The sequence below is a fragment of the Fundulus heteroclitus genome, chromosome 12 (genome assembly GCF_011125445.2).
Source record: "Fundulus heteroclitus isolate FHET01 chromosome 12, MU-UCD_Fhet_4.1, whole genome shotgun sequence".
NCBI classification, from domain to species: domain Eukaryota; kingdom Metazoa; phylum Chordata; class Actinopteri; order Cyprinodontiformes; family Fundulidae; genus Fundulus; species Fundulus heteroclitus.
In genome coordinates, this window is record NC_046372.1 from 22,852,145 (window position 1) to 22,865,151 (window position 13,007).

A 13,007-nucleotide genomic window follows, 5' to 3' on the forward strand; every position below is an offset into this window, starting at 1 on the left:
AATTAAACACCTTCTTAACAACGACCAGCCACTTTGACGTTTTCCAGTCAGGTTTCCTCACCACAGTCCAGAGACCGCCCTGATCAAGGTGTTTAATGACATCCATATAAACACAGACTGTGGAAAACCACCGTGCTGGTTCTGTTGGACCTCATCGCAGCATTTGATATATTATTAAAGCGACTGGACAGCTGGGTCAGACTCTCTGGTGCAGAACTCAATCGCTTCAGATCCTGACTAAAGAACAGTGACTTCTTCATGTTAGTAGGTAACTTCTCATCAGAGCGGACAAAAGTCAGATCTGAGGTTCCTCAGGGTTCAATCCTGGGACATCTTCTATTCAACATCTATACGCTCCTATCAGCTGAGGTTATAACCAGAAACAAGGTTAGCTACCATAACTATGCAGATGATACTCAGCTGTACATCATCATGTCAGAAGAACAAATGCTTGGAATAAATCTATGCACAGAGGTGCCAAAACGTTCTCCAGCTGAACAGAAACAAAGCTGAAGTTATTATTTTTTGGACCTAAAGAGGAACGAACCAGAGCATTAGCAGCTTCAGTTATTACAGCTATAAACAGGAGATCAGGCCTGAAACCTGGGAGTAGTGATGGACTCAGACCTGAACCTCCATCTAAAGACAATTACAAAGTGGACCTTCTAGAACCTGGAGAACATTTCCAGGATTAAAGGACTGATGTCTCAGCAGGATCTGGAAAAACTGATCCATGTTTATCTTTAGTAGAACTGATCACTGCAACGGTGTCTGCCTAAAATGTGGATCAGAACGCTGCAGCTGATCCAGAACCTGCTGCCCACGTCCTCACTAAGACTAAGAACGTAGAGAACATGGACCCGGTTCTGAAGTCCTCACTAAGACTAAGAACATAGAGAACATGGACCCGGTTCTGAAGTCCTCACTAAGACTAAGAACATAGAGAACATGGACCCGGTTCTGAAGTCCTCACTAAGACTAAGAACGTAGAGAACATGGACCCGGTTCTGAAGTCCTCACTAAGACTAAGAACGTAGAGAACATGGACCCGGTTCTGAAGTCCTCACTAAGACTAAGAACGTAGAGAACATGGACCCGGTTCTGAAGTCCTTCCACTAAGACTAAGAACGTAGAGAACATGGACCCGGTTCTGAAGTCCTCACTAAGACTAAGAACGTAGAGAACATGGACCCGGTTCTGAAGTCCTTCCACTAAGACTAAGAACGTAGAGAACATGGACCCGGTTCTGAAGTCCTCACTAAGACTAAGAACGTAGAGAACATGGACCCGGTTCTGAAGTCCTTCCACTAAGACTAAGAACGTAGAGAACATGGACCCGGTTCTGAAGTCCTTCCACTAAGACTAAGAACGTAGAGAACATGGACCCGGTTCTAAAGTCCTCACTAAGACTAAGAACGTAGAGAACATGGACCCGGTTCTGAAGTCCTTCCACTAAGACTAAGAACGTAGAGAACATGGACCCGGTTCTAAAGTCCTCACTAAGACTAAGAACGTAGAGAACATGGACCCGGTTCTGAAGTCCTCACTAAGACTAAGAACGTAGAGAACATGGACCCGGTTCTGAAGTCCTCACTAAGACTAAGAACGTAGAGAACATGGACCCGGTTCTGAAGTCCTTCCACTAAGACTAAGAACGTAGAGAACATGGACCCGGTTCTGAAGTCCTTCCACTAAGACTAAGAACGTAGAGAACATGGACCCGGTTCTGAAGTCCTCACTAAGACTAAGAACGTAGAGAACATGGACCCGGTTCTGAAGTCCTTCCACTGAGACTAAGAACATAGAGAACATGGACCCGGTTCTGAAGTCCTCACTAAGACTAAGAACGTAGAGAACATGGACCCGGTTCTGAAGTCCTTCCACTAAGACTTAGAACGTAGAGAACACGGACCCGGTTCTGAAGTCCTCACTAAGACTAAGAACGTAGAGAACATGGACCCGGTTCTGAAGTCCTCACTAAGACTAAGAACGTAGAGAACATGGACCCGGTTCTGAAGTCCTTCCACTAAGACTAAGAACGTAGAGAACATGGACCCGGTTCTGAAGTCCTCACTAAGACTAAGAACGTAGAGAACATGGACCCGGTTCTAAAGTCCTCACTAAGACTAAGAACGTAGAGAACATGGACCCGGTTCTGAAGTCCTTCCACTAAGACTAAGAACGTAGAGAACATGGACCCGGTTCTGAAGTCCTCACTAAGACTAAGAACGTAGAGAACATGGACCCGGTTCTGAAGTCCTTCCACTAAGACTAAGAACGTAGAGAACATGGACCCGGTTCTAAAGTCCTCACTAAGACTAAGAACGTAGAGAACATGGACCCGGTTCTGAAGTCCTTCCACTAAGACTAAGAACGTAGAGAACATGGACCCGGTTCTAAAGTCCTCACTAAGACTAAGAACGTAGAGAACATGGACCCGGTTCTGAAGTCCTTCCACTAAGACTAAGAACGTAGAGAACATGGACCCGGTTCTGAAGTCCTCACTAAGACTAAGAACGTAGAGAACATGGACCCGGTTCTAAAGTCCTCACTAAGACTAAGAACGTAGAGAACATGGACCCGGTTCTGAAGTCCTTCCACTAAGACTAAGAACGTAGAGAACATGGACCCGGTTCTGAAGTCCTCACTAAGACTAAGAACGTAGAGAACATGGACCCGGTTCTGAAGTCCTTCCACTAAGACTAAGAATGTAGAGAACATGGACCCGGTTCTGAAGTCCTTCCACTAAGACTAAGAACGTAGAGAACATGGACCCGGTTCTGAAGTCCTCACTAAGACTTAGAACGTAGAGAACACGGACCCGGTTCTGAAGTCCTCACTAAGACTAAGAACGTAGAGAACATGGACCCGGTTCTGAAGTCCTCACTAAGACTAAGAACGTAGAGAACATGGACCCGGTTCTGAAGTCCTCACTAAGACTAAGAACGTAGAGAACATGGACCCGGTTCTGAAGTCCTCACTAAGACTAAGAACGTAGAGAACATGGACCCGGTTCTGAAGTCCTCACTAAGACTAAGAACGTAGAGAACATGGACCCGGTTCTGAAGTCCTCACTAAGACTAAGAACGTAGAGAACATGGACCCGGTTCTGAAGTCCTTCCACTAAGACTAAGAACGTAGAGAACATGGACCCGGTTCTGAAGTCCTCACTAAGACTAAGAACGTAGAGAACATGGACCCGGTTCTGAAGTCCTCACTAAGACTAAGAACGTAGAGAACATGGACCCGGTTTTGAAGTCCTCACTAAGACTAAGAACGTAGAGAACATGGACCCGGTTCTGAAGTCCTCACTAAGACTAAGAACGTAGAGAACATGGACCCGGTTCTGAAGTCCTCACTAAGACTAAGAACGTAGAGAACATGGACCCGGTTCTGAAGTCCTCACTAAGACTAAGAACGTAGAGAACATGGACCCGGTTCTGAAGTCCTCACTAAGACTAAGAACGTAGAGAACATGGACCCGGTTCTGAAGTCCTTCCACTAAGACTAAGAACGTAGAGAACATGGACCCGGTTCTGAAGTCCTTCCACTAAGACTAAGAACATAGAGAACATGGACCCGGTTCTGAAGTCCTCACTAAGACTAAGAACGTAGAGAACATGGACCCGGTTCTGAAGTCCTTCCACTAAGACTAAGAATGTAGAGAACATGGACCCGGTTCTAAAGTCCTCACTAAGACTAAGAACGTAGAGAACATGGACCCGGTTCTGAAGTCCTTCCACTAAGACTAAGAACGTAGAGAACATGGACCCGGTTCTAAAGTCCTCACTAAGACTAAGAACGTAGAGAACATGGACCCGGTTCTGAAGTCCTTCCACTAAGACTAAGAACGTAGAGAACATGGACCCGGTTCTGAAGTCCTCACTAAGACTAAGAACGTAGAGAACATGGACCCGGTTCTAAAGTCCTCACTAAGACTAAGAACGTAGAGAACATGGACCCGGTTCTGAAGTCCTTCCACTAAGACTAAGAACGTAGAGAACATGGACCCGGTTCTGAAGTCCTCACTAAGACTAAGAACGTAGAGAACATGGACCCGGTTCTGAAGTCCTTCCACTAAGACTAAGAATGTAGAGAACATGGACCCGGTTCTGAAGTCCTTCCACTAAGACTAAGAACGTAGAGAACATGGACCCGGTTCTGAAGTCCTCACTAAGACTTAGAACGTAGAGAACACGGACCCGGTTCTGAAGTCCTCACTAAGACTAAGAACGTAGAGAACATGGACCCGGTTCTGAAGTCCTCACTAAGACTAAGAACGTAGAGAACATGGACCCGGTTCTGAAGTCCTCACTAAGACTAAGAACGTAGAGAACATGGACCCGGTTCTGAAGTCCTTCCACTAAGACTAAGAACGTCGAGAACATGGACCCGGTTCTGAAGTCCTCACTAAGACTAAGAACATAGAGAACATGGACCCGGTTCTGAAGTCCTCACTAAGACTAAGAACGTAGAGAACATGGACCCGGTTCTGAAGTCCTCACTAAGACTAAGAACGTAGAGAACATGGACCCGGTTCTGAAGTCCTTCCACTAAGACTAAGAACGTAGAGAACATGGACCCGGTTCTGAAGTCCTTCCATGGCTCCCTGGATCTCAGAGAATAGACTTTAAAATCCTTCTGTTAGTCTATAAATCCCTGAATTAGCACCTAAATACATCACAGACTTGTTATCAGGGCATCAACCCTCCAGACCACTCAGGTCTTCTGGCTCCAGCCTGCTCTGCAGAACCAGAACCAGAACCAGAACCAGACATGGAGAAGCAGCATTTAGTTCCTATGCTCCACTGATCTGGAACAAACTTCCAGAAAACTGCAAATCAGCAGAAACTCTGAGTTTCTTTAAATCCAGACTGAAAACCTGTTCAGAGCAGCTTTCAGCCATAATAACAGGAACACTGACCGACATATTTATGTTTTCACCTGATAGAGTTTAATGCTTATTATTGGTCTCACAACCAGTGACTGATGCCTTTATGTTTTCATGATGTACAGAACTTTGAACCGCCTTGCTGCTGAAATGTGCTACAAATAAACTTTGTATTTTTTTTTCGTTTGGTGCATCTAAACTTTTCCACTGTGACACAATAAAGGATGTTTTTAATTATTAAAACCTGCTGAGCAACTTTACTCGTTTTAAGCTGCTTGCTCACATCTTTGCAAACCAGAAGAAATGTTGAACATTGGATCTTTTTTATATTTCAAGCTTTTCTTTGTTGCTTGTTGGTCTCTAGTGTCACCAACTGCTTAGTAGTGACTTTTCTTCCTGTTCTTAATGAGTTTTCAGTAAAAGTTCTTCCCAGGATGCAAAATTATGGAGTCTTTGGTTCAAGAACAGAATTTAAAATTTCTTATAAATTGAATTTTATATAAAAAAAAATGGTTTATTTTCTAAATAAAATCCTCCTCAGGATCCGTACCTTCCTGTTGACCCGGATCAGAACAGGGTTCTCCTTTTCTGGGTTTGGTTCTGTTTTGGGAGCTTTTACTAATGAGTCCAATTAGTCCTAGGAGAACCAAGCAGAACCATCTCAGGCTAACAAATCATAACGGCTGAATGTGTTCAAGCCGCTGGACCAGAACCAGAACCAGTGTGAGGAAGCCTTTACCCCCTTCAGTCCAGGAATAACCAAGATCTGTCTGGGTTTCCCTTCCAGACCCAGAACCTCCAGAACCTCCAGAACCTCACCCTGGCTAAGCAGGTGCTGGACGGACACCGTTATCGATCCAAACCCAACATCTGCTTTCTCCATCGCATTTAAAACCAAATTTGGACCCAGAAGTATTCACACCCCAGACATATTTAGATGAAACCCAGAGTTTTGGTTCTGGTGGGAAATGAAAACATGAAGAAAACAGAAACGATATTTCTTTATATTTTATTTAACGAGTTGCCGTCTTTCCTCCGTCAGGCGAACGTCTTCAGCACCAGAACCTCGCCGCTGAGCAGCTCCCTGAACATTCCCTAATCTTTGGCCCTCCTCAGGTTCAGGTCCGGACCCAGGCGGGCCGCTCCAGAACCTTTCTGCTTCCACTCAGAATCAAACATCTGCCTGAGCTTTGAAAAATTCTGGGATTAAGTTGCTCAGATTCTCTCAGACGTTTGGTTTTACCTGCAGGAACGAAACAAAATCCCCCAAAAACCAGGAAATCAAACTCATCAGTTTCACTTTTAATCTCCATTTTTGCTCCAAAAACAAAAATTTCTTCTCAGTGTTTTTTTTTCTTTTTCTCATATAAAAAGAAAAAGAAAACATAAGAAAAAACATTTACAAAGATTTGAAAAGAAGACAGAACAGAAGCAGGAGAAAGAAACCAGCTGGTTCTGGAGGGACCGGTCCGTCCGCTCGGAGCGCCAACGCTGCGGCACACCGGCTCAGAACCTGCAGGCGGGAACCCGAACCGGTTCCGGCGTCGGGTCCGGAGCTCGTCTCTGATCGCAGAAGAAGTCCGAGGCGAAACATTTATGAAACAAGATGTTCTTCCAGAACCCACAGCCATCATGATGAACATTCGGACCTTTAAAACATTCCTGATTCTAAACGGACCCTTTTCCACCTGATTCTGACAGATTATAAATAAGGTCTAAAAAAGCGGGCCGTCCTGGCCGGTACCAGCAGAACTTTTCGTATTTCTCTCCTTATCATCAGTCTGACGTGATGTTCTGGTCTCCCCGCCGCGGGAGAACCGGTTCCCCTCAGAGGAAACCAACAGAAATTCTGTTCAGTCGGAGCGACCCGTTTCTGGTTCTGTTCTCTGAACATCATTAAGTGCTCTCTGACCAGAACCCGTCGCTCAGAACCTGCAAGAACTGGACAGCTGCCGCTTTGGTCCGAGGGTTCTGCCTCTTCACGTCCGTGCTGCCCCCTCGGCGTCGGTTCTGATCGGCAGGATCGGTTCTGATCGGTTCTGATCAGCAGGATCCAGTCTTTCACTCACCTTCTCCGTGGAAATAACTTCAGAAACTCATGATTGGAAAACCCGGAAAGGCAGCGGAACAAAAGAGACGCGGTCAAATCAAAAGGAAACCTGGAAGAAGAGGTCCGGTGGTTCTGAAGCGTGCGGGTGGTTCTGAAGAGGTCCGGTGGTTCTGAAGAGGTCCGGTGTCCAACCAGAGGAGGACCTGTTTGGAGGTGCCAGTAAATAAAAAAACAAACAAACACCTGGGTTCTGTTTCTGCGGCCTCAGCAGGAGACGAGACTCCAACAGCACGGTGGGGGGGTTTCCCAGAACCGGGCCGAGCGGAACCGGGCCCGACTGGTTTCAGTCTGCGTGTTTGGGTCAGTCCGGGTGTTATTTGAGGCGTAGCAGCTCCAGCTGGTCCTGGTACTCTGTGAAAAGTCTCTGAAAGCGCAGATTTTCCCCGATGACGGGCAGAACCTCCCGCAGCAGCTCCCGTTTGTGCAGCCCCTGCGAGACAACAGAGACGGGTCAGCGCCGGCCGTTCTTCCCGCTCCAGCAGAACCCATCAGAACATTACTGTGAAAATGCATTAAATAAACAAAAAAGATGCTTTTGAAGTGGCGCTGCAGTCGGCTGGAAAAAAGCAAAGGAGCGTCTGACCAGCCGGGGCGGAAACAGACCGGACCAATCAGAGCGCGGGAGGCGTCAGAATTACCCATAATGCAGCAGCATTTTTTCTGCTACCATGTCAGTGAAGACACAGATGGAGATTTGTGCTGCTTGGTGTGAGGAAACCTTAAATCTGTGATATTTTAGACAAAAGCAGCAGAAGTCGTTCTGTGCAGCGATTGGTCGATGTTTCATAGAGCAGAAACAGAACGCGCTGCTTGGAGCTCTCTGATTGGTCCAGCCTTAGACACCGGGCTCCATTCCAGGCTGGCATACAGCAGCTGGAGCGTTCTATCCACTGAGCTATATAATACACTGGAGTGCTGATTTTGCCAAAAAACTGAAGTCACTGGCCGCCATCTTGCTACTCCCTACTCTCACAGAATCCCATAGGATTTGGTTGCAACAACAAACAGTTTTCTGGCTGAGTGAAAACGTTTCATAGGTAATTCTACAGTCAGTGGATGTACTAACACTATCAACTACTAGGAAATTAGGTGCTGAAATATTTTACATGTTATTCATATATATATATATATATATATATATATATATATATATATATATATATATATATATATATATATATATATATATATATATATATATATATATATATATATATATATGTGTGTATATGTATATATATGTATACACATGTAAATATGTGTTTTTCTATATTGTTATTTATATATTTATAAATGTTAAACATATATATTTAAATGAATAAAATGCAAAATATTTCAGCACATGACTTTCTCAGTACTAGATATTTTTAGAACATAACATAAAAGTATATGGCATTTGACATTTTAAAAGTCTTAAGCCCCCCCTGAACATGAGAAAATCCTCGTTATTCGATGCTGTAGCGCACATATTCCCTAGTTACTGGGGGGAAATAGGGAGTACCAATATAGCGACTCGTTCAAACAGACGGTGATTAGCACTCCAGTGTATAATATAGCTCAGTGGTTCTATCATGTAGACTGTAGTCACTAAGATTAAGAAAGTAGAGCACATAACCCCAGTTCTAAAGTCCTTCCATGGCTCCCTGTATCTCAGAGAATAGACTTTAAAATACTTCTGTTAGTCTATAAATCCTTAAATGGCTTAGCACCTAAATACATCACAGACTTGTTATCAGGGCATCAACCCTCCAGACCACTCAGGTCTTCTGGCTCCAGCCTGCTCTGCAGAACCAGAACCAGAACTAAACATGGAGAAGCAGCATTTAGTTCCTATGCTCCACTGATCTGGAACAAACTTCCAGAAAACTGTAAAAGTGTGGAAAGCCTGAGTTCCTTTAAATCAAGATTAAAAATACATTTGTTTAGGATTGCCTTGGACTGTTCTAGTTAAACTGCTTTACTGTTTTTAATGTTCTTTTTTGTTACTACATTCTATCCCTACTTGCTTTTATTCTATTTTCTATCTACATTTTATTATTTTGGTATATCTTAATCATGTAAAGCACTTTGTATTGTCTTGTACTGAATTGTGCTATATAAATAAATTTGCCTTGCCTTGCCTTTGCCTAAATATTACATCATTAATCCTCCCAGCCAATCACAACGCAGACCCAGGAACCAAGCTCCGCCCCCTTCAAAGAGTTCAGAGAGCACATGGTCTTTTTATTTAAAAAAAAAAAAAAAAAAATGGTAGTTTTGGTAAAAAGTTGCTGAATAAAGGGTTGAGCTTGAATTGGTGTTTGTGTCTGTATCTAAAAACAGGTTGCTAAGCAACAGCGTAAAACAGCCAGAGCTGCACTTTGTTGATAATTATCCAAATCAATATAATTTATATTTTATGGATAAATTTTTCCCTCTATGGTCCAGCTCTAGACCCTGCAGAGCGTGGTGAGGGGAGTTGAGGTCTAAACAGAGCATAGGGTGCAGGAAGAAGGTCCCGGGTTTGAATCCGTTCCAGGTCTCTCTGTACATGCTTGGGTTCTCTCTGGGTACTCTCCTCCCCCCACAGACTGAAACTATGACTGCTGGGTTAACTGCACACTCTAAATTGCCCTCTAGGAATTGGTCTAGTACCAGAGCCGATCAACGGTAGAAACAGATTCGTCTGTGGGTTAATGGGGCTGGAGGTCATCACAGGCTCCTCAACACTAAACGTTCAGATAAATTATATATTTTTACCACTTCTATGTCACTTCCCTGCAGCCCAACAAATAAAAAGGTTAAAAATAAAAGTTAAATAAGACGTAATGAGGTCAGGAGAGCTGCTAATGAGGTCCAGTGTTACCAAAGTCGCTGGCTGCCAGGATGAAGAGGCCGATTTGTGGACCGGACCCAGAAGTTCCTTACAGAGTTCCCTCAGGCGATACTCAGAACCTGGAAGCAGATGGAAACGGTTACTGAGCTGAGGGACGGAGGACGGCAGCGGCAGCGGGAGCGGCGGGCGCGCTCCGTACCTTCGTTGACGAGGAAGCGGGCGTAGATGAGCAGCCAGTGGCGGTACTCCTGCGACGACTGCAGCGTCAGGGCGGACGCCAGCTGGTTCTCCAGGAAGGCGAGCGTCATGCTCTGCTGCAGGTGGTGCGGCGTGGACGACAGGCGGGACGCCAGCCGCCCGGCGCTGTGGGGGGGGGGGGGACAGGAAGCTGTCAGTCAGCGGCAGGACGCTGCGGCACAGAGGCGGCGGCTCAGATGCTAAAAGCGTACTTAAGGTTGCGTCCCTGCACGACGGCCAGCGGCCCCGAAGACGCAGCCGCGTCCTGGGAGGGAAGGCAGCTCCTGAAGTCGGCGCACTGGACCAGAGAGTCTCCTTTGTCGGCCACCAGAGTCCTGGGGGGGGGGGGGCAGAGCATTGTTAGCGGGGGAGATTTACGGGGAAAACTGTGGGACGACCTTGTTCTGGTTCTCACCACGTCTCCAGAGACAAGCTGAAGCAGTAGGACTTCCCGTTGGACAGACCGATGACCGGAACGCCCTGCTGGGTCAGCATGGACTGAGACACGGTGGTGTCAGCGCCTGTGGACACAAACCGGGGGGTTTAACCAAGACTGACCGGGTGGAGGCTCCAGAAGGCTTCAGGAGGCGACGTGATCATCAGATCATCAGATCACAGCTCCGCTCTGAGACTTTCACCTGTTCCTGTGCAGCAGAGACGCTGATGGAGTCATTTCTGCACAGTGCTGCCCCCTGGTGGACTGAAACGTCCAGCAGCAGCTGAATGCAGCACGTGTGGACAGAGGGTGGATTTTCACTCCTGTCCATTCCCACTCTTACAGAAAAAATGTGTCCCGTCCCACTCCTGGTAACTTCACTCCCACTCTTGTTGTCTATATTAAGTTTTCTGGCAATAAATTGAACCTGAATGTCTATGAAGGGTCAGTTAAGTTCCTGTTTTTAGCTGCAGTAAAAGGAATAACGATAAATAAATAATAAAAGTAAACCAAGGAAACAGACCATGCCTATCTTAGTTGAATAAACAAAATGTACAATGTTGCCTTTTACTAATTTATTAATTAATTGTTTCCTGTGAACAATGAAGTTACTTTTATGTTTCAAATTGCTGAAACTAAAGAATAATGCACCTAGCAAGAGATCTATACTCTATTAACAAAAAAGTGCATAAAGGCATTACTTTCATAATTTAGATAGCATACCTGAATGATTCATAAACTCAGTTTTGTAAAAGAAAAAGTTGAATATGATACAAGCATATCAGTATTTGTCTATTTGCAAGAAAATTATCCACAAACTAATCAGGATTTACTATCAGAACCGATAATTCATCTAACATTAAACACATTGTTGGATAATGAGTCCAGGAAACACGTTTTACAAGCAGGATGCTGAATGTTAACACCGTGACGTTAAACTCTCATCAAGTTTGTTAATATTTGCAACTTTCTAGTTAGCTCTGACTTTAATAGATAAGTTATTTCTTCTAACTTTGTTTTGCAAATCAAACTTTTCCAGGTCGAGTTCGCCACCAGCGGTTTCTTCCTCTATTGCTGGTTTTTGAGCGCGGGCGGAAGCACTGTTGGCTTCTGGGTCATGTAGTTCTTTTGACTCGCATTATAGTTTAGGTTTCTTGGAAAAAACTACAAAATGGCAGCATTGATCATAGATTTTTTCTTTTCTATTTTATCCTATGGCATCGACCCCAGTTTATTTTACCTCCTATTGGTTTTGCTCCCGTGGATATTTACTCCTGTACCGTCCTGATCACATGATCTTTACTAACGCTGACTCCCGCAGGATTCCCAGTAAAATGTCAGCCTGTAGTGTGGACGCCTTGGGTCGCCCTTTTATCAGGCCGGGTTAAAAACCTAACCTGACTCTAGCCAGATGTATGTCGCTCCGTCTAGCTTCACTCACATCCATCTGGGACCTCTCCCATAGAAAGTGATTTCTCCAACCAGTTTTATTGTCCAGCCAATCAGGACGCAGGGCTGGAGTTTCTTAGATGTAACGTAGTGGAGAAGCGACCGTGAGACTGTTTTGATAGCACAGGGTGCTTGCTCTTTTTCCAAATTAAAATTCCAGACTTTTTTAAAACTGATATTTTTTTTCCCCCAAGACCTTAACTTTATGTACTTGTATACTTGTGTGCCTACTGCCCACTTCATTCGTTGAGATTGTACAAACTGTTTATTAGAAATGTTAATTTTTATAGGCTAGTATTCAATGAATAAATGCATTATTCACAGTAAATTCTGCTTTTACTGATGAAAACGTTTCAAAACATGAAAATCACAAGTACATGAATTTCACATCAAACAAGTGTTTGATTCCATTAGGCTAATACAGTACATGACCAGTTAGTAAAATTATAGTTTTATAGCCTACCTTCCTATTTCGCATTTCACAATGCCTTTGAGCATACTGTAAAATTCTACCACACATTTTTTCCCCATACTTTATTAAGACTTTCACACAAAATTCAAGACTTTTCAAGGTCTGGAAAACAGTGTTTCAAAATTCCATACTTATTAAGACTTTCAAGACTTGCGCAAGCACCCTGTAGCAATGGCGGCTCGTTGAGGAAGCAAGCGTTAACATTGATGCTGCTATTTCTTCTGTGTTGTCCAATCTACCCAATATTGTTTCTAGGGCTGGGCAAGTTAACACGTTAATTTCGCGTTAATTCATTAGAATATTAACGGCGATATTTATTTTATCGCGCATTAACGCATGTTGCTCACATGCTTTCAGTCAGTGTCAGTCAGGCAGCACTCTCCCGCTCCCCCTCCCCTCTCCTACATGGCTCAGCTGCGCCAGCCAATCAGCACGCAGGCTCAGTCTGGCCCGCCCACTCAGCTCTCACACAAACAATCATGTTGCTGAGAGAGACTAGCCTCGTGAGACCATCCTGATCTCGCGAGCTTTCAAGGTTTCAGCAAATCTATCTGGCGGCGTCAGGTTAGAGAGAGACCGCAGCAGCGAAAAAACATG

General features: G+C 44.6%; 1 protein-coding gene across 2 annotated transcripts in view; it reads right to left on the reverse strand.

Moving 5' to 3' along the window:
• Nucleotides 1-6,172: 6,172 nt before the first annotated feature.
• Nucleotides 6,173-13,007, reverse strand: part of LOC105921791 (protein HIRA) — a 32,869-nt gene continuing 26,034 nt past the window's right edge. Inside the window, exons 20-24 of one of the 2 annotated variants that reach the window (XM_036144292.1) lie at nucleotides 10,469-10,574; nucleotides 10,266-10,388; nucleotides 10,016-10,179; nucleotides 9,847-9,935; nucleotides 6,173-7,431 (exon numbers count right to left, since the gene is read on the reverse strand). In XM_036144292.1, the coding sequence (XP_036000185.1) occupies nucleotides 7,315-7,431; nucleotides 9,847-9,935; nucleotides 10,016-10,179; nucleotides 10,266-10,388; nucleotides 10,469-10,574 (599 nt within the window). In that variant the 3' untranslated portion in view covers nucleotides 6,173-7,314. The remainder of the gene's footprint in view (nucleotides 7,432-9,846; nucleotides 9,936-10,015; nucleotides 10,180-10,265; nucleotides 10,389-10,468; nucleotides 10,575-13,007) is intronic. The other variant, XM_036144293.1, reaches the window with a different exon arrangement.